The sequence below is a fragment of the Crocuta crocuta genome, unplaced genomic scaffold (genome assembly GCF_008692635.1).
Source record: "Crocuta crocuta isolate KB4526 unplaced genomic scaffold, BGI_CrCroc_1.0 scaffold188, whole genome shotgun sequence".
Taxonomy (NCBI): domain Eukaryota; kingdom Metazoa; phylum Chordata; class Mammalia; order Carnivora; family Hyaenidae; genus Crocuta; species Crocuta crocuta.
In genome coordinates this window covers 4,217,761-4,238,529 of record NW_027532599.1, presented here as the reverse complement: position 1 = coordinate 4,238,529, position 20,769 = coordinate 4,217,761, and the positions used below count along the sequence as shown (strand labels likewise).

The 20,769-nt window shown below is 35.6% G+C and overlaps 1 protein-coding gene across 2 annotated transcripts in view; it reads right to left on the bottom strand.

The window, feature by feature from the left end:
• Positions 1-20,527, bottom strand: part of LOC144244769 (uncharacterized) — a 458,868-nt gene extending 438,341 nt beyond the window's left edge. For both annotated transcript variants that reach the window (XR_013339058.1, XM_077780100.1), the window contains exon 1: positions 20,144-20,527. Coding sequence is in view for 1 of the 2 variants with exons in the window: in XM_077780100.1 (XP_077636226.1) it covers positions 20,144-20,258 (115 nt within the window). In the remaining variant the exon portion in view is untranslated. The remainder of the gene's footprint in view (positions 1-20,143) is intronic.
• Positions 20,528-20,769: the final 242 nt, after the last annotated feature.

The window sequence follows — 20,769 nt, the reverse complement described above, 5'->3', positions numbered from 1 at the left end:
TGTTTTTCTTCCTCAAGATTGCTTTGGCTATCTGGAGTTGTTTGTGGTTCCATATGAATTTTTGGATTGTCTTTTCTATTTCCATAAAGAATGACACTTAAATGTTGATAAAGTTTTCATTGAATCTATAGATAGTTTTCGGTGGTATAGATATTTTAACAATATTATTTAACCCATGAACTTGGGGCTGTCTTCCATTTACCTGTCTTTTTAACTCTTTCATTAATGTCTATAATTTTCAGTTACAACTATTTCACATCTGTTAATTCTGTTTCTAAGTATTTTATTATTTTATTGCTATTTTGAATAGAATTGCTTTTTATTTGCCCTTTCAGATTGTTCATTGTTTATATATAGAAATGCCAAGTTTTTGCATGTTGATTTTATATCCTGCAACTTTACTGAATCCTTATCAGTTCTAAAAATTTTTATTGTTGTGGAGTCTTTAGGACTTTCTGAAAATGCTCTTTAGTAGTTAGAAACTACTTGCTTTATCTTCACAGCAACCTTATCTGCTATGCATTGTCCATTCAAAGTATACTTCGAATTAAGGTGATTAATCATTTTTGATGTCTTAGATCAATAAGTGTCTGTACTTGACATAAATGAGCAGGTGTTTAATAGATCTTTGCAATATGAAATAATTAAGGCCAGAGCTTAGCTCAGGTGATGATCTTCTTCCTTAAATTTCAGGCCTCTTCCCTGCAGATCTACTACTGCTCAGTAGAAATGTTAAAATATTATCTGGGAGGGAGTACTTTGATCTACTTTCAGCTATTGTCATTCATTTTAACCCTATAGCGTATTAACAAAACAGGTGAGGTTAAGATAATTTCTATAGAAAACCACTGTTAAATCCTAAACAGTGATTAAATTAGCTAAATCCTAAAGTATGAGAATGAGGAAATCCTAAACAGTGATTATATTAGTTAAATCTTAAGGTATAAGAATGAAAAAAGAAGGAATAGAGAAGGGCGAACTAGACAGAGTGTCCTTGACAACCAAGAATAGAGTATGGAATAGAGATGCAAAATGCAGGGCATTAAAATAAACACATTCACAAGCATATAAAAAGAAAAATGCCACCAGAAATAAGGACACAGTTTGGATTGGTGACATTCCTGGAAGGGAATAAACTGTGTCCCACATGGCTAATATGAAGACATTGCTGAGGACTTGTGCAGGGACTAATGGAGCACATATGGTTTAGTAAGGTATCTAGACACTAGTCATGTTAGAGAGTCATTACTATCCAAACACTTGAAGGAAATAGAGACACAAGTATTTTTAATTTCTCAGTAAAACTTGAACTAGTAAGAAAGGACTATCCAGTCCCTCATTGTGCAGAAAAGTAGCTGCAGATAAAAATGCATCTGCAAAGTGGAGAATAGACACTCACTCTTTACTCTGCCCTCTAATCTCATTCTGTTGCTTTCCTTTTTTTTTTAATTTCTAGGAGAGAGAGAGAGACAGCGTAAGCAGGGGAGGGTCAGAGAGAGAGGGAGACACAGACTGAAACAGGCTCCAGGCTCTGAGCTGGCAGTCAGCACAGAGCCTGACGCGGGGCTCGAATCCACGAACCGCAAGATCATGACCTCAGCGAAAGTCGGACGCTTAACCAACTAAGCCACCAAGGTGCCCCTGTTGCTTTCCATTTTTAAAGTAATCAGAACCCAGCCAGCATGGGATTCCTGGTGATACTTTCCATAGGGGATGACCCCTGATGCTCAAGTGGGCAAGGAAACAAAAAAATGGACGAGGTAGGCAAGTAAAAAAGAACCACCATATAATTCATCTACTGCTCAGATTCTGAAGGTTCACTCTGGAGAAAAAGATTAGATCACCTTCTACATTGTATGAATTCACTTGAGGAACTACAAGTGGTCTAGAATGCCCATTTCCAGTTTGGAAAATCACTAGCACTCCGTGCCAAATGTCCAATCTTTGGAAGACAGAATCACAGCCTCAATGACAGTGTTGGCTTAAAACCAAAAGACAATGTAATTTGGGGAATTTACACTGCCCCACTTTCCTCAATTCATTGGTATTTCATCTTTTAGTTCTCATTTCATTTAACATGGCTATTTTCAGGCCCTACTTAGTAACTTAGCAGGAAATACATTTTATTTTGTAAAACTTTTACCTATAGATAGAAATTTTAAAGTAACAAAATACATTTTTCCTTCTGGGAAATTTACATATAACTTGAATTTTTAAAAGTGTGAGCAGCATCTGAAAGAGGAAGACCAGCTGAACTCAGGAACAGATATTTTGCTCTTGGTTATGTAGTGGTACTATGTCAAAATGTTTATATGTTTGTTCGCTTGCTTGTTTTTCTCCTCACACTCATAAAGACCTTTACATATGAAAATGATAAAATCTGTCTTGAGAAGCCAAGAATGAAAGAAGCAGAGCAGTGATTCCCTTCCAACTTCTGCCCTACTGTTAATACATTTCATTTCATATTGTTTACTTAAGAGACTTTTAATTTGAGTTTTTTCTTGAGTCTCCTCTTTCAGGGATATCTGGCATTAATAATACATTCATCAAAATGTATATTAATTGTTTTCAGATTTTAAAATTAAATTAATAGAATGGAAATAGCATTATATTTGACAGTAGGACATATCAGAGCTCAAATCCTAACCAGCCCTCTCTTTCAACTCTCCCCCCACACTCACAAATAAACACATCCACATACTTATATTCTTCCATTCCAACTTTGGATTTCTGCAATGATAACAATATGTGGCATTGAACAGCTTCATTTCCCTTCTGAGATTAAATCCACTCTTGCTAATCCTGAGGATTCTTTCTTATTGAATAGAGATATGGCCAATGGGTTCTTTTCATCCTTCCTCTACAACCAGAATAAATTTACAGGTAGTTGCAAGAAAGTTGAAACTTATTTGTCTTCCTTGAGCTACTTACTCATCATTTTCAAATTTTGGACTCGTCAAGGATAAATTGAAATTAACATGTATATCTCAGATCATTTATTTATATTTCATATGATATATATGTAAAGTGACATTTTATAGGCACTTAAACATTAACTGAGGTCCTACTTTCTCCCTCTACCATCATCAACATCATCAAACATAGCTACTTTTTATAACACAATAGCAAAAAAATTAAAAAGCCCAAACTGTCTGATTAAAAAATGGGAAAATAGACATTCTTCCAATGACATACATAGGACTAATCAGTACACGAAAAGATGTTCTACATCACTAATCATCAGGAAATGAGAATAACAACCATAATAAAGTACTACATGACACTTGTTAGAACGGCTATTATCAAAAAGACTAGAAATAATAAGTGTTGCTAAGAATATGGAGAAAAAAGAGAGCTTGTGCCCTGTTGGTGGAAATATAAATTGGTGCATCCACTATGAAAAACAGTATGGATGTTCCTCAAAAATTTTAAAATTATAACCACTATATGATCCAGCTATTCCATTTCTGGGTATATATTCAAAGAAACAAAATGCTGACTCAAAAAGACATGCACACCATGTTCACTGCTGCATTATTTATAATAGTCAAGATATGAAAACAATCTGAGTGCCCACTGATGGATGAATTCGATAAAGATGTGGTGTATATCTATATAATATTATTTGGTCATAAAAATAGAATGAAATTCTGTCATTTGTGACAATATGGATGTACCTTGAGGGCAGTGAAGTAAGTCAAAGAAATACAGATACAATATGATGATCTCTCTTATAAGTGCAATCTATAAATAGTAAGTAAATAAATGAATAAATAGCCTTGGTCATAAATATGGAGAACAGAGTAGTAGTTGACAGGTGTAGAGGATGAGGAGTAGGAGACATGAATGAACTGTTTTTGTTTTAGTACAATAAATTGAATTAAAAAATAGTGACTTATACTATTTCATTACCTCCTTAACAGGTAACTATATAGTATTTGTGTATTTAATATTAATATATTCTATACAATCTACCTTCACATTTCTTTCATTTTACATAATCAATTTATCTAGGTTGATAAAAAATTTTAGGGAATGACTAATTTACTGCATATATGTGTACGTTTAGGTCCACAATTCAATTCTTAAATATTTAATGAGTACTAAACATATAAACAATATCAGACCTCCTTGGAAGAGACAATGATTTTAACAGAGGATATAAGGCAAAATGCTTGCATTCCAAGAGCTCAAAAATTGAAAGAGAAAAGAGACAAATACTTAAATTAAATATATAGTTTATCATCTTTAGTGATGTCCCCATTGTTTTTTACACTGGTTGTAGCAAAATTTTCTCCCTCTACAGTCAATCTACAGAGATCGGTCTCATCTCAGATTAAATGTCACCACTCTAGTCACATTCAGGCTAGGATAACATGTGGGTCTTAATGGAATACTGAGGAATTGCCTATTTATCAGAGTTCCTTCATGCAACGCAGGAGTGCCCCTGAGCACTTTACTACACCCTTCAGTTATTTTCCAAAGGTCAGACGGCATCGCAAAACTTCTGTCCCTCCAATTTTCCAAATGTAATACACTGAAAAACTGAAAAACTCTGTGTATGTCTCTCCCTCATGTGCACCTACATATACGTGCATAGTCTTTTCAAATAGTGCCAAATCTGAACAGAAAAAATAAACAATTTTCCACTTGCCTCATAACTCCCAAGTTCACATAACTGTAATGGAGTTAGCACGATCTCATTACTATGCAGTGCCGTGATGCTTCTCTTCCTCCATCCTTCCACCCTCCTTTTTCAAATGTGCTATTTCAGGTCTACCTGGAATAACAAATGAGCTAATCCTGACCCATATATCTCTTACAGCCTGCCACCTTAGCTACACTAAGACCAGGTGGAGGCTTTGAAATTACTTCTTATAAGTACTTGATTAAATTCTTAGCCAAGGGCCATTTTTCTCCCAAATCTCTATGGGGAAGAAATAGTCATTTTCTTCTTCCAGTTATAAGAGCTTTTCAAGAAGGAACAAGTGGTCTGTGATTTTGATTGCCGTGGAGAGGTCTTGTTGAGTAAGGACTTAGAAGAGACCACTGAATTTATTAATTAGTAGGTCGTTGTTGAATTGAGCTCTCAAAGACAGTAGTTTCAGCAAATTGGTAGGAGGAAGAATAACAGATTAAGTTAAGACTGGAAAAAAAGGTAGTGGAGCAATAGTACTATTTTAAGAATTTTGACAGTGAACAAATTGAAAGAGAGAATGGAGACTGGGGAAATACTGATTTCCAAAGATAACACTATAAGTTTCATATTTAAGAATGTTTAGTATTCATAACTAATGAGCCACTGTAGTATTTTTAAAGCCTGAACTTCTAGAAAAATATTATAAACAGAAGAAATTTGTATAGAAACTAACTTCTATTTGGGGATGGTTAGATAATTGGCATATTTTTATTGGAGAGTGTGTACAAAGTATTTTGAATGTTGGCCTGATTTTTTTTCTTAGGGTCTGTTCATATGTCAAAACCATAATCAAACTTTTAGAACTGTCTGCGATGTCCCTTCACTGTTAGGGTTTGAAGAAGTACCCCTTTAGTCTCTGTGAGTATACTGGGGCAGCTCTGTAGAAGGGATCAAAAAATTAGGAATTTCGTCCTTCTGGCAATGTCCCAATACCCTGAGGGCTTAAGTTGTTAAAAGGTCACTCCAAATCTCATAGAATAGGGACTCTATATTCATCTTATCTCTACCCTTGCCGCACTTCACATAAGAATTTCTCAAGTACAGACATGGAAGCAAACTGGCACCTCAGGAGAACTTCCTTTTCTCACATCAAAAATGCCACATGAGTTGGGCCGCAGGCATCCTCTCTCATCTCTTCAACAGTTTTGCATTAGACTTGAACCTCTCAGAAAAGTTCTAACTCACTGCTGAGACCCTAAACCAATCATTCCTGCCCGTAAGCAAGGCTTGTATGGGCAACCCAGCCACTGATCACTAGGGAATGTGGACTCCAAGGTCAGTCCACCTCAGTCCCAGTCCAGCTCTGTTGTCTGCAAGGAAGCCACAGCCAAATCACCTAACCTATAGAATCTATAATCCATCTATGACATGGAGGTAATGGTGGTATTTTAGCCCATGGTTCTTCTGAATAATAAATAAGATCACATAAGTGATACTTAGCATGGCCAATAATATAAACACTTAATAAATTAAAAGCTATTAATATAATCTGTCCATTTACTTCACTTTTTTTCTATCTTCTATCTACAGTAAAAAGAAATTTTTGTTTTCCTAATGTTCAGCGAAATGTAGTTTTTACTTGACCACTGATCAATTGTGAGTTCAATTATTGCTCAGATTACATGAAAAACAAGCCCAAAGGGCACATGGGTGGCTCAGTCGATTGAGCAGCTGGCTTTGGCTCAAGTCATGATCTCACAGTTTGTGTGTTTGTGGCCCTCATTGGGCTCTGTGCTGACAGCTCAGAGCCTGGAGTATGTTTCAGATTCAGGGAGGAAGGGAGGAAGGGAGAAAGGGGGGAAGGGNNNNAGGGAGGGAGGGAGGGAGGGAGGAAAACAAGCCCAAAAGTCTTTGGGCAAATCTACAGAAAAGTTAGCCTGGCCAAGATTAGTAATAACCAGTGAACACTGGAAAAACATGCCTGTATCTGCAAAGTACCACACATCGTGTATCTCTTTGTAGTTCTATTTAAATCTCTACACAGAAAGTATACAAGGTGAAACAATGAGAAGAAATCAGCAATACTGTTTACTAAAAAATGAGAAAGTTTTGTTTTTCAAAACAAGATTATATGGATAGAATATTATTTCTTATTGCATTCTATAAAGTGTTTGTGTGGAATTGCTTCTTAATAAAGGAGTTGCATCATCCAATATGACTGAAAAGTGGAGCCGTGCTCTATCCTCTTTTAGAAAGCACGTCAGATTAAGTAATCTAAAAAAAAAAAACTTAAAGGAACCTGTTTAATTTTATCTAAACTTTTTCCTAAAATACTGAAATATAACAGATACTAATGTTTTATACAATGTACCCCACAAAATGCTGATGTGGTTTGAAACAGCATTTTCTTATTCCATCTCTGGCCAGTTAGGCTGATCAATTTCTAAATGTACAAAACATACTCCTGCTGAAGTTCAGAAGGCTGAAGTAAGAACTTGATTGTACTAGCAAAGATAATGAAGAAAAGAACACAGAGAACAAAAGGCATCAAACTGTACTTTGTGCAAGTCAGTGGTCAGACCTATTAGGAAAAGCCAACTTGTTAGGAAGTCTAGTTTTTCATGGTTTTGTTTTTGCTTTTGGTTTTTTTTTTTATAAAACACAAATGCATTCTGTCATCTGCCTCATAAAATATTTCATTTTCTGTAAAATTTGTTTATGCTTTTCACTTTTTCCACAATCTTTAAGAGAAGTGAGTTAGGAGGTGCCAAAGCCATCAGCCAGTTCTTAAAGCTGAGTCCACAACCTTGGTGACACTCACCGTCAGAGATGTGTCTCTGTGCTGTGTTGTTACACTACAATTTGACATTACTTTGTGGAAAAAGAAAAATAAATCATTTGACTGTACTGTCTGGAAAACAGTATTTCAAGATAAAATCTCCTTTGATGTCTTTTATTCTGTAATGATTAAAACATTCACTATATCCTCTTTAAGCAAAAAGCTGTTGGTCATGGTTTGTTGCCAATTACAACCTTGAACTCCATGTATGTTCTTCTTTCATCATTATGGTTTTTCAGATTGAAAGTAATTTTGAAACATCAAAACCTTCAGTTAACTTTTATTTTCCTACTACTGTATCATCCTGTAAAGGAAACTTTTATCCTCCAACATAAGGTAAATCTAGATAGTTCTCTTTTTAAAAAAGTATAAGAAATTACTTTATTTGCACCATTATATTATTCACTTGTATTGATTTGTGGTAGTGTTAGCAAACTGAGTTTTGAAGACAAAAGGTATAAGTTTCCTATCTTCTGAAACCCTACAGATTACTAAAGGAAACAGACTTTTAATCAAAATAAATCTCGTGGAGCATGTGAAGTACCATAGTAGCAAAATGTGCCAAATGCCAAATATTGTGGTAGTACAAAGGTTCAAATAAGCTGTTCCCTTTAGTGTGGAAGGGGGTGAAGAGTGGAGTAGACTAGGGTGGACCTAAGACAAGGTTCACAGAGATCACTGAGATGGGGCCTGATGGGTCAATAGGGTTTCTAAGGACATAAGATGTGAAAAGCAGAAAATGACAAAATCATGTATAGCATATAGAAATTTCACAGTTGTTACCAATTAAATGCTAGGTACTGTAGTATAAACAATATTACATTTATAAATTAAAAATAACATCAGTGAATTATATCTAGGATGATACATAGATTTAAATCTTGGGAGTCTAGGTACTTTGTTGAATCATTAACTCAACGAGTACACATTATCATTAACAGGTCTCGAATATTAAAGAAATAACTATTTTGATGAAAACATAAGTTTTGATAATGCTATACTGCATATATCTATATGTGCATTGACTATCTACTGGAGGAATTAGGTACATGATTCAATTCTTTTTTTTTTTTAAATGTTTTTATTAATTTCTAGGAGAGATAGAGACAGCGTGAGCAGGGGAGGGTCAGAGAGAGAGGGAGTCACAGGCTGAAACAGGCTCCAGGCTCTGAGCTGGCAGTCAGCACAGACCCCGACGCGGGGCCCGAACCCACGAACCGCAAGATCATGACGTAAGCGAAAGCCGGACGCTTAACCGACTAAGCCACCCAGGCGCCCCACATGATTCAATTCTTAAAAGAGAGGTGTGAACTGTGGGTAAAAATTTGGGAGAGATCATCTAATTTTTCACGAATAATTTTATATCTATTATAAGGAACACACTTTAAGAGTTTTTAGGAAAATATTCTTTGAATGGACAGGCTATCTCTTTGGAGTTGATAATCTACTAGATATAGGGGAAAAAAATTAGCTTCTGTTTGCTCTGTACAACACAATCTTCAAGGTTGTTCAATGTTACTCTTTCCTTTCTATTTTACAACTCTGTAACTTGTAAGTATCTTATAGCAGTAAAAAATAATTACTGGCAATAGATGTGTAAAATTCCATCTAATACATTCTGTTCAAATGACTTCCATCTAGCTCCATGTAAACATCCTTTATTGTCTCTATTTGCACTGTCGTTTTGAAATTCCTGAATTATAAGTACATCTGTTCTTTGGATTATTTATTAAACTGGTAAAAACACCATCCTATTAATGAACTAAATACAATATTTAACACATTTTTTTTTTATTTTGAGAGAGGATTTAGAGGCAAAGAACGTGCTGAATTTAAAGAATTGATTCCATTACAGTTGGACAAAACGAAGAAATGGGGATAATTTTGATTACAAAAAGGCAGTCAAAACCAAATACAGAAGGTCTTCCAAGAATATTCACTTCTTCACAAGGTCAACAGAATGATATTCAAAAAATTTAGGACAAGAATGTGATGATGCATTTTAACTTTTTTTCTCCATGCTAGATGCTGAAACAAAAATAAACTTAATGGTGGCAAGGTGATACATGGAAACAGATTAGGAATAATTAGAGAAAAAAACATTACACAAAGATTTATAAGAACATCTTGAACATATAGTTTAATGTACATTTATTAAATGAGTATGGAATGAGGAATCCAAAATTACTCCTCAAATTCTGGATTATGCAACTGAGTGATAGCCCAGTTCTGTCAGTATTGGTGAGATAGGGTTTATCCTATGAGAAAACCTCAAATATGTTTAAATGTCGATAATACACAATAAAGAAAAAATAGAGAAAAAAAGAAGTAACAATCAAAAACATTCATTCAGAGAAAATAGAAGAAAATAAACACAGTGCCTAGGATTAAGACACCGTATCCTTTTTCCCATGTGAAAGGAGGGAGAGAGTGTGAGGGTACAAGTTTATTTATTTAGGTTGGTGTATTTAGATCTGAAGACTTAAAAGAGATACAGGAGTTTCTGATGAAAGGAGGAGATTTGATGATTTCAATAACCACTTGCATTCTGCAACTCACTAGCAACAAGGAATTGGGCTGGTTGCTTAGTATTTCTGAACTTTTTCCTGAACAGTACAATGGTATAAAGCAGTGTTTCTCAAATTTCAGTTTTAGAAGACTCCACTGGATAACCTGTTAAGCCACATATCCCAGAGATGCTGGGTTTTGTTTTGATTAGCTTTTTGGGCTTTTTTGTTTTGTTTTTAATCTGGGATGTGGCCTGAAAGATGTAAACTTTCTTTCAGTTTACAAAAATAAGTCAGGCCACAATTTGAGTTACACTAAGGGCAATGTGATCTCACAGAGATAATGAGATACTGTATACAAATGTTACTGGGTATAAAGGAGGCAATCAAGTTACTTTTCTCATTTCAGTGAGTATTTGCTTGTTGCTGACATCTGAACAGGTATAAAAGTATAAGGAACTGTTTTGTCATTGAGCTAAGTGCACTGCTTCTATGTTGCTTCCCTCCAAAAAGATCAGGATGATGCTTAAAAATATGTTCAAACAATAAAACTGCTAATAGAGAGGGTTTATAAATAACACTGTGGGAATAATAGAAAATCACACATGCCATCATAAATATGAGTCATAGATATATACGTGCATGGGAATATATATATTGTCTCTGTAATTGAACATTCAATTTAGCTCTCAGTTTAGGTACAGATAAAACTATAATGGTTTTATACAACCTTTATTGTATAATAAAAGAAAAAAATCAATTCCTCAGTACAATTAGTATTATTTTTTAGAAATGACTTTTAAAAGAAATTTGTCACTTGGGACCTTATTCAGTGGATATTGAACAAACCAATAGACAATACAGTTAAAGCTACTTTTGCAGTTAAATAGAGATTTAGTAGTCATATAAAGTGCTGGATATAGAATTTCACTTGGGCTCTGTGCTCCTAGATATTTGTGATGGTTAAGACCATCTCCTCCCACACTTTTGTGTTTCAGAAAGAGCTAATCTCAAAAGAACCACCTTTCTCCATATAACTTACTGTCCATGGATTCTCCCGAGACTCAACGATAACTCCCTTGTTTATCTGTCTCTATAAAACTCCAGGCCCCTCTTCTTTTCTTTGAGGTCTTCCTCATTAAAGGGCATTCTTCCTGTGCAATAAAGCTGAATAAAATCACCCTCTTAATCATGCCGAGCATTTGGTCTTTCACATGATCTTGATGCTGCACAGGTATTGAGGGGATAACATTAAAATATTTTTCTTTTCAAGGTCTCAACCTTACTCACTTGGCTAACTTCTTTCCCGTTAGAAAGTTTAGAAAATAGGTCAGATATCTAATTCTCATTACTTTTTTTAAAGTTTAATTTTTATACATGTATTTTGTCAGTCTCAAGGCTTTAAGTTTTCCCAAGTCCTGGTGTTTTTATCTGTACATAGTTAGTGTTCTAAATCAGAGAGAATTGCAAAGTGATTTTTGTAAAGGTGAAGAGATAATGAGGTAAAATTGAAGAAAGGAAAAAGAAAAAGAGTAAAAAGATAGCTTCGGGTTTTTGTTCTCTACAGGTCTGTAGCCTTGACTTACTAATTTTTTTCAGAATCTTCCATCTATGAGCTAAATATTTTGTGGTGGCCATTTCCATAGAAAAGAGTTCCTTGTGACACTTCTATTTGCATGTTCTGGCTTATTGTCTGTACTGCCTGTCCTTTCTGGTGATAATGAACCAAGAAATTCCACTTTTAACATTTAAAAATTTGGGTGTTGGCACTTTCTGTACTTAGGTTTAATTTTCAATTCCCTTTTTTAGACAATATCCAACTTGCATATTTTAAACACTTTGCTTTGCTTCAGAAAATAACAAAGATTTTCTTCCCTCTATTTTCTTTTCAATCTGAAACTGAGCTACTCTACTAAACAAAGGCAGTATTTATTAACATAAGAAATACTTCAGCATATAATCCTATCTGGAATTCTACTCAGGTGTCTTAGTCAGGACCTCCTCAGACTCAATACTGAACAGTCTCCATGCTTTCTCCCCATTCAGGCTCCAATCCAAGTACTAAATATTTGATAAATCATATATAAAATTGTACATAGCAACTGCGTAAGCTAAGAGAATTTGCCACTCATACAAGATAAACTACTCTACTTGTTGACTGATTCAGAAATAAATTGACACTAACATATAAAACTGGTTGGTATGGACGTCAGAACTTTTGTTTTCACTTCCTATATTTACTATTAATCATTATTATACACTCTTATTCTCATAAGAATTGTTCATTGTTCAATTGTCTCATTGTTCAATGAGAGCAGGTTTATGTCTTATAATACTTGGTGAATTGTATCTGCTGAGATCACCAGCCTCTGTTTCGTCCTAACACAAAGTCATTCTTTATCTGGCATTGTAATAGTAACTATAATTATTGAAGTGATCCTTAAACAGCACTGAAACAAATAATATTTTATCTTTTGAAATATTGTTTTTATTCATACTAAGAGTAGATCTCAAAACTAACGTTCTCATATTGTTTAATTATATTATGAATGATTACGCAGAAAAAAAGGACGTAAAAATATCTAGCAAGATATTTCAAACCAAGCATTTATAACACTGCATGTAAATATCCTCATGAAAATTGTTATATTTCATATAAACTTTTCACTAAAACGCTAGAAGAAATGTGAAAATATTTCCTCCATTCTAACTGCACGGGTTTTTATTAGCCACTTTACCATAAACAGATGTTCATTTTTGATCTACTATTTACTTGTGAAGTTGTTAACAAGTAGAAATTGCCCTTGGGTAAATTACCACCTGGGTGGCTCCATCAGTTAAGCATCTGACTTCAGCTTAAGTCATGATCTCAAGGTTCCTGCGTTCAAGCCCCTTGTATAAGGGCTCTGTGCTGATAGCTCAGAGCCTAGAGCCTGCTTTGGATTTTGTCTCCTTCTCTCTCTGTCCCTTCCCCTCTCATGCTCTGTTTCTCTCTCTCTCTCTCTCTCTCAAAAATAAACATTAAACAAAAATTTTTAAATAAATTATACTATATTCTTACATAAAATACATCATCATTTTACAAATATTTAGTTAAGTTTAAGTTTATCATAGTCTTGAGTTCATACTGATCCAGGAAGAAGCATTTGAAACATTAGATAGTTACCAGTTATAGGCAACTAAAATGTGAATTTTTACTAAAGTCAAATTAGATGCTTGTGCTGAGAACTTACTGTTCAAGGTGTTCATAGTTAATCTCCTTAGAAAGTATTATTTAGGCTGCTAAAGATGTAAATAAAAAAAGATACATAATTAGTAATATGTCCTGGAGCAAAGAAAGACTATTGAGAACAGAAATCTGTCATTAGGGAACTCTATTTATTAAAAGGCTTATTAGTAACCTTAATTTTAGAACTCAAGAATTTTTTTAAAAAGATGAAAAATTAACTACTAAAACAGAGCACAGTATGTAAAAATATAAACAGCTCCCCTTATTTTACCTTAAATTAAAAATAATATTCTCCATATATAATTTAGTTTAGAACTCATGTAGCTAATTAATGACTGCAGAAAAAAATAGTAAAAATGTTCTCAATAAATTCTGGAAAACAATCATCAGTTGTTTTTGAATCTAATGGGCTATCTAGTAGTCATGAATGCATATTCCTTTTGACCAGTATCCCACTTTTCCTACAGATATAAAAAGAGCAGTTACTAAGCATCTCACAATATTGTCTGTGATAATAAAAACAGGGAATGTTCCTAGTACCCATCTTTCGGGTGACTGTTAAATAAATTATATTATATCTATGCTATAAAATACTTAGAAGTATTTCAAAAGAATGATATAGATTTATATGTACTAAAATGGAAATGAAAATATGATGATTTAACTGAAAGAACCCCACGAAGAACAGAAATATATTCAATATTTATAATAAAAACAAATTGGGTGTGTACATATGTGCGTGTGTGTGGTTATAGATCTCTAACTCAAGTGTCCAAAAATGTAACTTTTAAAATGTTTTCTGTAATCCGATTTAATCCTTGAATTGTCAGTTGGTGGGAATTTAATCTTAAAGAATTTAGGAAGTTCATCAATCAATTTAGCCTAACTTTTGTCTCCCCAGGGGTTCCATGCAATCCTGTGATCTTCCATAGCGTGAAGGCATTGACAAAGAGTGAACATCTAACCCTTGTTCCTTGACATCTATTCATGCTGGAATCTGCTAGGATTTATTCATCATTTACTTGATCTTCTGTTGTCACCGCACACAGTTGGAATTTTATGGTTCCCTTGACTGTGAGAGCAATGCTCTTATGAATAAACAACTTTTGAGTAAGAAAGTGTAGAGATGCTTAGGTGGCAGAGTTAATGGTGAAGGATGTGTCCAGGTAGTCACTCTTCTCCCAGAATGAAGGAACAAACCCAGAGTAGGGGGGAGATATAAAATTACTCTTTTATCCACAATTTAACATCAACCAAAGGGTTTGGTTGATCAAGCTAACCAAACATCAAGCCAACATGGGTTGAGGATAGAAATATAGTCAATTTCAACTAAATTTACTACTGATAAACTCTCTGTAATGAATATACTTTTTAACATAAGGCAGAATTTTATTTTATTTTTGTTTTTATTTGATAACTCAACAGAAAATGTGAAAGGAATTCTTTCAAAGCATTTGACAAATTTAAATGGGAGCTGGAAATTCCAACAGAAAGTAGCTGATAATGGGCTAAGAGGCTGAGCACAAAGTTTGGCTGTCACAAGGTATGGGCTGATGAGACAAAAACTAAAGAACATTTCAACCAGAATAAATAATAGAAAAACTGAGTAGTCCCATATCTACTAAAATATAAATATATAACTAAATATTTCTAAATTACCAAATCCCAGATGTTTTCTCTGCCAAATTATACACATACACATATTTCTTTCTCCCTTGGTTTTATGAGGTCCGCAAATTCTTGGTTCTAAAATCTGACAAGGATATCGAGAAAATGAGAATCAGCAGACAACCTCTATCATAATCATAAATGAAAAATCCTAACCAATATATTAGCAAACTGAATCTAGCTATATATGAAAAGAATAATGTAAGTGTCACGACCAAGTCATGTTTATTTCAAGAGAATGTAAGAGCAACAATAATTTAATTTATCACATAAAGAGAAAATGAAAAAAAAAAAAAGATGATCTCAAGGTACAGATAACTAATTTCATATAATTTAACACTCATTAGTGATAAAATCTGTTAGCAAACTAGTTTAAAACAAAGTTAGGATGCTTTTTTTTTTTTTTAAATAAATGGGATGTATATGTATATCAGAGGCCAGAAATCTTGGGGCCATTATAGAATTCTGCTTACTGCCCACAAAAATGTCAGCATTCAATATACTCAATGGTAGTGTTTCTCCCCTAAGAATGGAAAGGAAACAAAATGTCCATCTTTAAAAATTCTCTTCAAAACTAACTCTTATCCAATGCAATAATGCAAGACTAAGAAATGAAGAGCACAAAGATTAAAGAGGAAGAAATAAAAATGTCATTTTTCCAGACTCAAGATAGTATATATAAAAATTTCAGAATAATCTCCCCAAAACAATTAGTTATCAATAACTGAATTTATGAAGTGTGCTGAATGAAATATCAACATACAAAATTCAAATGTAGCTCAATATATCATTAAAGTAATTTAAAACTGGGGCACCTCGGTGGCTCAGTTGGTTGCGTGTCCAACTTCAGGTCAGGTCATGATCTCATGGTTTGTGATTTTGAGCCCTGCATCAGGCCAGGCTCTGTGGGGACAGCTCAGAGCCTGGAGCCTGCTTCAAGCTCTGTGTCTCCCTCTCTCTCTCCCCTCCTTTGCTCATGCTCTGTCTCTATGTCTCAAAAATAAACTTTAAAATAATAATAATTTAAAATGAAATGAATAAATGAAACCACTTACCATAGCCTCAAAAAACTTCAATACCTAGAAATAAACCTATTGAACACTGTTCAAACATTTCACTTCAAAAATTACAAAATACAGAATATGAATGAGGCATAAATTCTTTCATTATCCATGTTCATGGATTGGAATACTGAATGTTTATTCTCCCAAAATTTCTCTATAGATTGAGGTCATTCTCAAAAATCACAAAATTTTGTTTTGTTTTGGTTTGCTTTGGAATATGGAAAGTACATTCTAAAGTTCACACGGAAATCCAAACATTTTGAGATCTATGAAGCTACAGCATCAGCAATGAAGCCAATGGGAAATTGGCATTTGAGAAAAAAGAATATGTAAATATCCTTGAGACATGAAAAAGTTACTCAAACTCATGAGCTATCAGGAAAATTGAATTTAAATCCCAATGATAAACCACACTAACAGAAATTACTAAAATTAAGAAACTTAACAAATAAGAAATTATGGATATGGTGGCAATATTTATGCCAAGCCTGGTAGGATTCTATATTTGTAAAATCATTATGAAAAACTATTCAGCAATGTCAACCTTAAATAAAACAAATGGTAATCTAATCAAGCAAAGATGAGTTTATTCAGGGGTAACAGAGGAACTGCAATTCAGGACAAGCAAACTATGGCAAACCATAGGCCAGTCCAAAGAGACAAAGAGAACGCTAGATTTTATTAGGTTCTTGGAGAAATATGGAGGGTTGTTTTTAGCATTTCATTGGAGCAGAACGAGAGTTTGAGTTTATGGCAGTTTCTCACTGGTTGCCGGTAGTGGGCAGTTTGCTGTTTGTTACTGAGGCATGTAGAACTCCTCCTTCTTGCCGCTGGTCATGTGAATTGACATAAGTGGTGCCTGCATAAGATCTCTCCCTACATGACTTCCTGACTCCATTTTAAATCAAGTTTCCTTTACTCCTTTCCACAGAAGTATCTTATAAATTAGATGATATACACCTTCCAGAACCAGTGGTTCTACTCCCTGGCACATATTAATTATATATGAGTAAAAATGTACAAAATGATATATATGTGCATTTACTGAAGCATTATTTGTTATTGTCCCAAAATGGATATGAACAACTCTCCTGCAATAGTAGAGCACATATGCTTTGGGATGAGGACACAAGACAATATTATATAACAATATGAAGGAAAAAAACAAAACATGTTAAATGCAGTAATGTGGTGAAATAACACACGCATAATATTGCCTGAAAGAAGCCAGACAAAAAAGTAAAAATTGTAAAATTTCATTATATAAGTTTTAAAAATGGTAAGAGCTAATGCACAATGCTACAAATTAGGATAGTGATTATGTTTGGAGATTATGTGGCTAGGACTGGGATATGCCCTGAGTTTTGCCACTAATGTCCTCAGGTTCTTGATCACTGGGTTGATTACATGCATAGACATGTTTACTTCTGAAAAATAAACTCCCCATGTAAGATTTCTATAATTTTAATGTATTTTATTCTTCAATTAAAAACTTAAAAACTCAGGCTATTGTTAGCTAGATGTCATTAGAATACTCTTTCTACTTTTGAAGGTAGAGGAAAGTTCAGGCTTAATATATCAACATCATTCTGCTACATCGTATTATTCAAAAAATAGGCATCTGCCATTGAACACCTCCTATACTTGTATGAAACCCAACCATACATGTTCCCTGGCACCCCATGTAGGAACAACAGTATTCCAGCTGTTCTCTGTCTGAAATCTATTCCTGAATATTCTTTGCCTTTCTGAAATCTATTCTTGAATAACTTCCAGCTGGCATAAATATAAATCTAATTTTAGAGATGTGATCCTCAGAAGCAACATCAAAGTCTTAAAATAGTGGCTAGTAATGAGACTCAACAAATAGCGGCTAACTTTACATATCATTCATACTCAAATTAGAGCACAGTCTGGTCATATATGACAACAAATTGTTTCCAAGACATTACAGTTCTGTACCCAGATGCTTCTAATCAAATCTGCACGGTGATCAAAGTCAAAAGTCCTACACCTGTATTACATTCTGTTTGACATATTCAAAATGACTCTTGCATAGTAATAAACTTAGGGCAGCAAAAATGTTTGCAGAGATGGTGGCAATATACTCTGGAAGGAAGAACGTGGATATCAAAATTTCACAGCAATTTGCCAGGGAGTCTATTTCTAGATGATTCCACCTCACGCCACACTCCGCCCACATTTGTCCAGTATTCCTATCTCTGCTGAGATTGTTTATAATCCCTCCAGTTATATACGCAGTTATTTCATTGGTTTCAATTTAATAGTTGTTATTTTTAGCTCTAAGGCCAATTTTATGTGAATAGCAGTAAACCCTAAGGCCACAGAGTTAGTAACAGTTGACCATAAATTAGGCTGATTTTACATTTTCCATCTTTAACAATATATTATAGGACAGAGCAGGTAGCAAATATAAATAGATGATTAAATAATTAAATGCAGTTGATATAAGTGCTAATGCCTTCTTACTGTTTTTACTTTCCCCCATCCTTCCCAAATGGGTGAATGGCAGCCTTTCCTTTTCTGAAGTCCTAATGCAAATAAAATTTTAAGTCGTTTATCTATCTATCTATCTATCTATCTATTTATTATTTGAGAGAGAGAGAGAGAGAGAGAGAGAGAGCGCACCAGTGGGGGAAAGGGCAGAGGGAGAGGAAAAAAATCTTAAGCAGGCACCATGCTCAGCATAGAGCTGGAGGCAAGATTCTTTTTTTTTTTTTAATGTTTATTTACTTTTGAGAGAAAGAGAGGGAGATAGGGTGTGAGTGGGCAAGGGTTAGAGAGAGAGGGACACACAGAATCCAAAGCAGGCTCTAGGCTCTGAGCTGTCAGCACAGAGTCCCAAGTGGGGCTCGAACTCAGGAACCGTGATCATGACCTAAGCCGAAGTCGGATGCTCAACTGACTGAGCCACTCATGCGGCCCCTGGAGGCAGGACTCTATCTCACAGCCAGGAGATCATGACCTGAGCCAAAATGAAGAGTCGGATGTTTAGCAGAGCCACCCAGGTGCCTCAGCTACTGCAAAATTGTTGATCCGACATCATCCCTCCATGTTTGGTGCTTATGTCATCCTGGTGTAGTATTTCTCCAAACTTCTATCTTTGATCTTAAGGAAAATGATCATTCCTTTTCTGGTTGAAGATTTTCTTTGTGACTCACTTTCCTTTGGCTATTCCCTGGCATTCCATCGACTATTCTATAAAGCAACCTGTGGTAAACCAGGAGCCACAAACAACTGTCCCTCCAGATACATATTTTTAAATATGTTCTAAAATTATCTATATTATTTGATACTTACAAACACATACATCTGAAATCTCCTACAAAGATGAAAAACAGCCAAGAGCAGACTCAATCCCAAATGGCAACTGCAGAAAGCTATCTTTTTCAGTAGGGCACACACCCCTAGTTAGCAGTAGCATCCATTTACATGATGATTGCATAAGCATTTATTCTTGCCACACCTCATTTATTTATATTACCTCATGGCCACAATGGACATTTGAACTGATAACCCACATTAAAATTCCTTACAGGCTACCTAATAGCTCTTGTAATTTCCCTTGAAATTTAGAAATTTCTCTTGCCTCTGAAACGAACTCCTTCCCAGGATAAGTAACCATTATTTGTCAGTTAGCTATTAATATTTGCTTCCAGTTTATTCTCCTTGTGGGACTGAAGATGTGTCATCTCTCCCAGGTTTATTTTCCATGATTCTCCTATTTGAGAGTAATTTGATGGAAACTAATCAGTTGATTACTTGTTTAAAAAAAAAAATCTCTTTTCCTTCACTGAAATCTGCTATCGAGAATATAAATTACAAAATACTTCTGAAAGTTATCTTTCTGCAGATAGTTATCTTTCTTCAGAAAGTTATCTTTATCTGCAAGGGCAGAAAGGGGATACAGACTCAGAAGCAGGCTCCAGGCTCTGAGCTGTCAGCACAGATCCAGATGTGAGGCTCGAACCCATGGACCAGGAGATCATGACCTGGGCCACCCAGGAGCCCTCCTTTTTTTTTTTTAATTTTCAATGTTTATTTATTTTTGAGACAGAGAATATATACTAGTTTTCAGTCGTTGCATCAAAATTACCAAAATTTATCTGCAACATAAAACAGTAGACACGTATTATCTTACCATTTCTGCGGGTCAGTCCTCTGGGCATGGCTTACCTGTGTCGTCTGCTTCGGATGTCACCACCAACTTGTCCACAACCGTGGCTTGAATGGACGAGTCCACTCCCAGGCTCATGGGCGGAGAATGTTGGCAAAACTGTTTGAAGGCCATTGGCGGCCTGAGGGCCCCAGCTGCTGGCTGGTGACTGACTGGAGGTCACTCGCTCCTGGAAGCCACCTGCAGCTCCTCAAGGCTGCCCCCCCCCCCGTTCCTGGGCACACGGTCTTGCCCAAGGCGGCCACCTGCTTCACTAAGCGAGCAAAGACCCTCTGGAGCGGTGCGCTAGCAAGATGGAGGCTCGCATGACGTCACACATCGTGGGCGTGGCCTCCATCACTTCCGCTCGTCTTTTATGGGAGAAGGGAGCACGCAGCCGTGAACGGCCTCAAACCCTCACTGAGAATGGTAGGCTGCTTCTTCCGGCCACCGGCCGGGCCAGTTTTCCGGGCCTGAACCCATGCGGGGCCGGTGGGTGCTGCTCTTCCCGGCGTCGCCCTGCTGGCGGCCCCCTCAGGCCTCAACCTGCGCCTGCTCGGCATCCACCACCACAGACAGCCGCCCGACCCCCGCAGGCGGAGCTCGGCTCTGAGGTGGAGCTGAGACACTCCTGGGACGAGTGGGA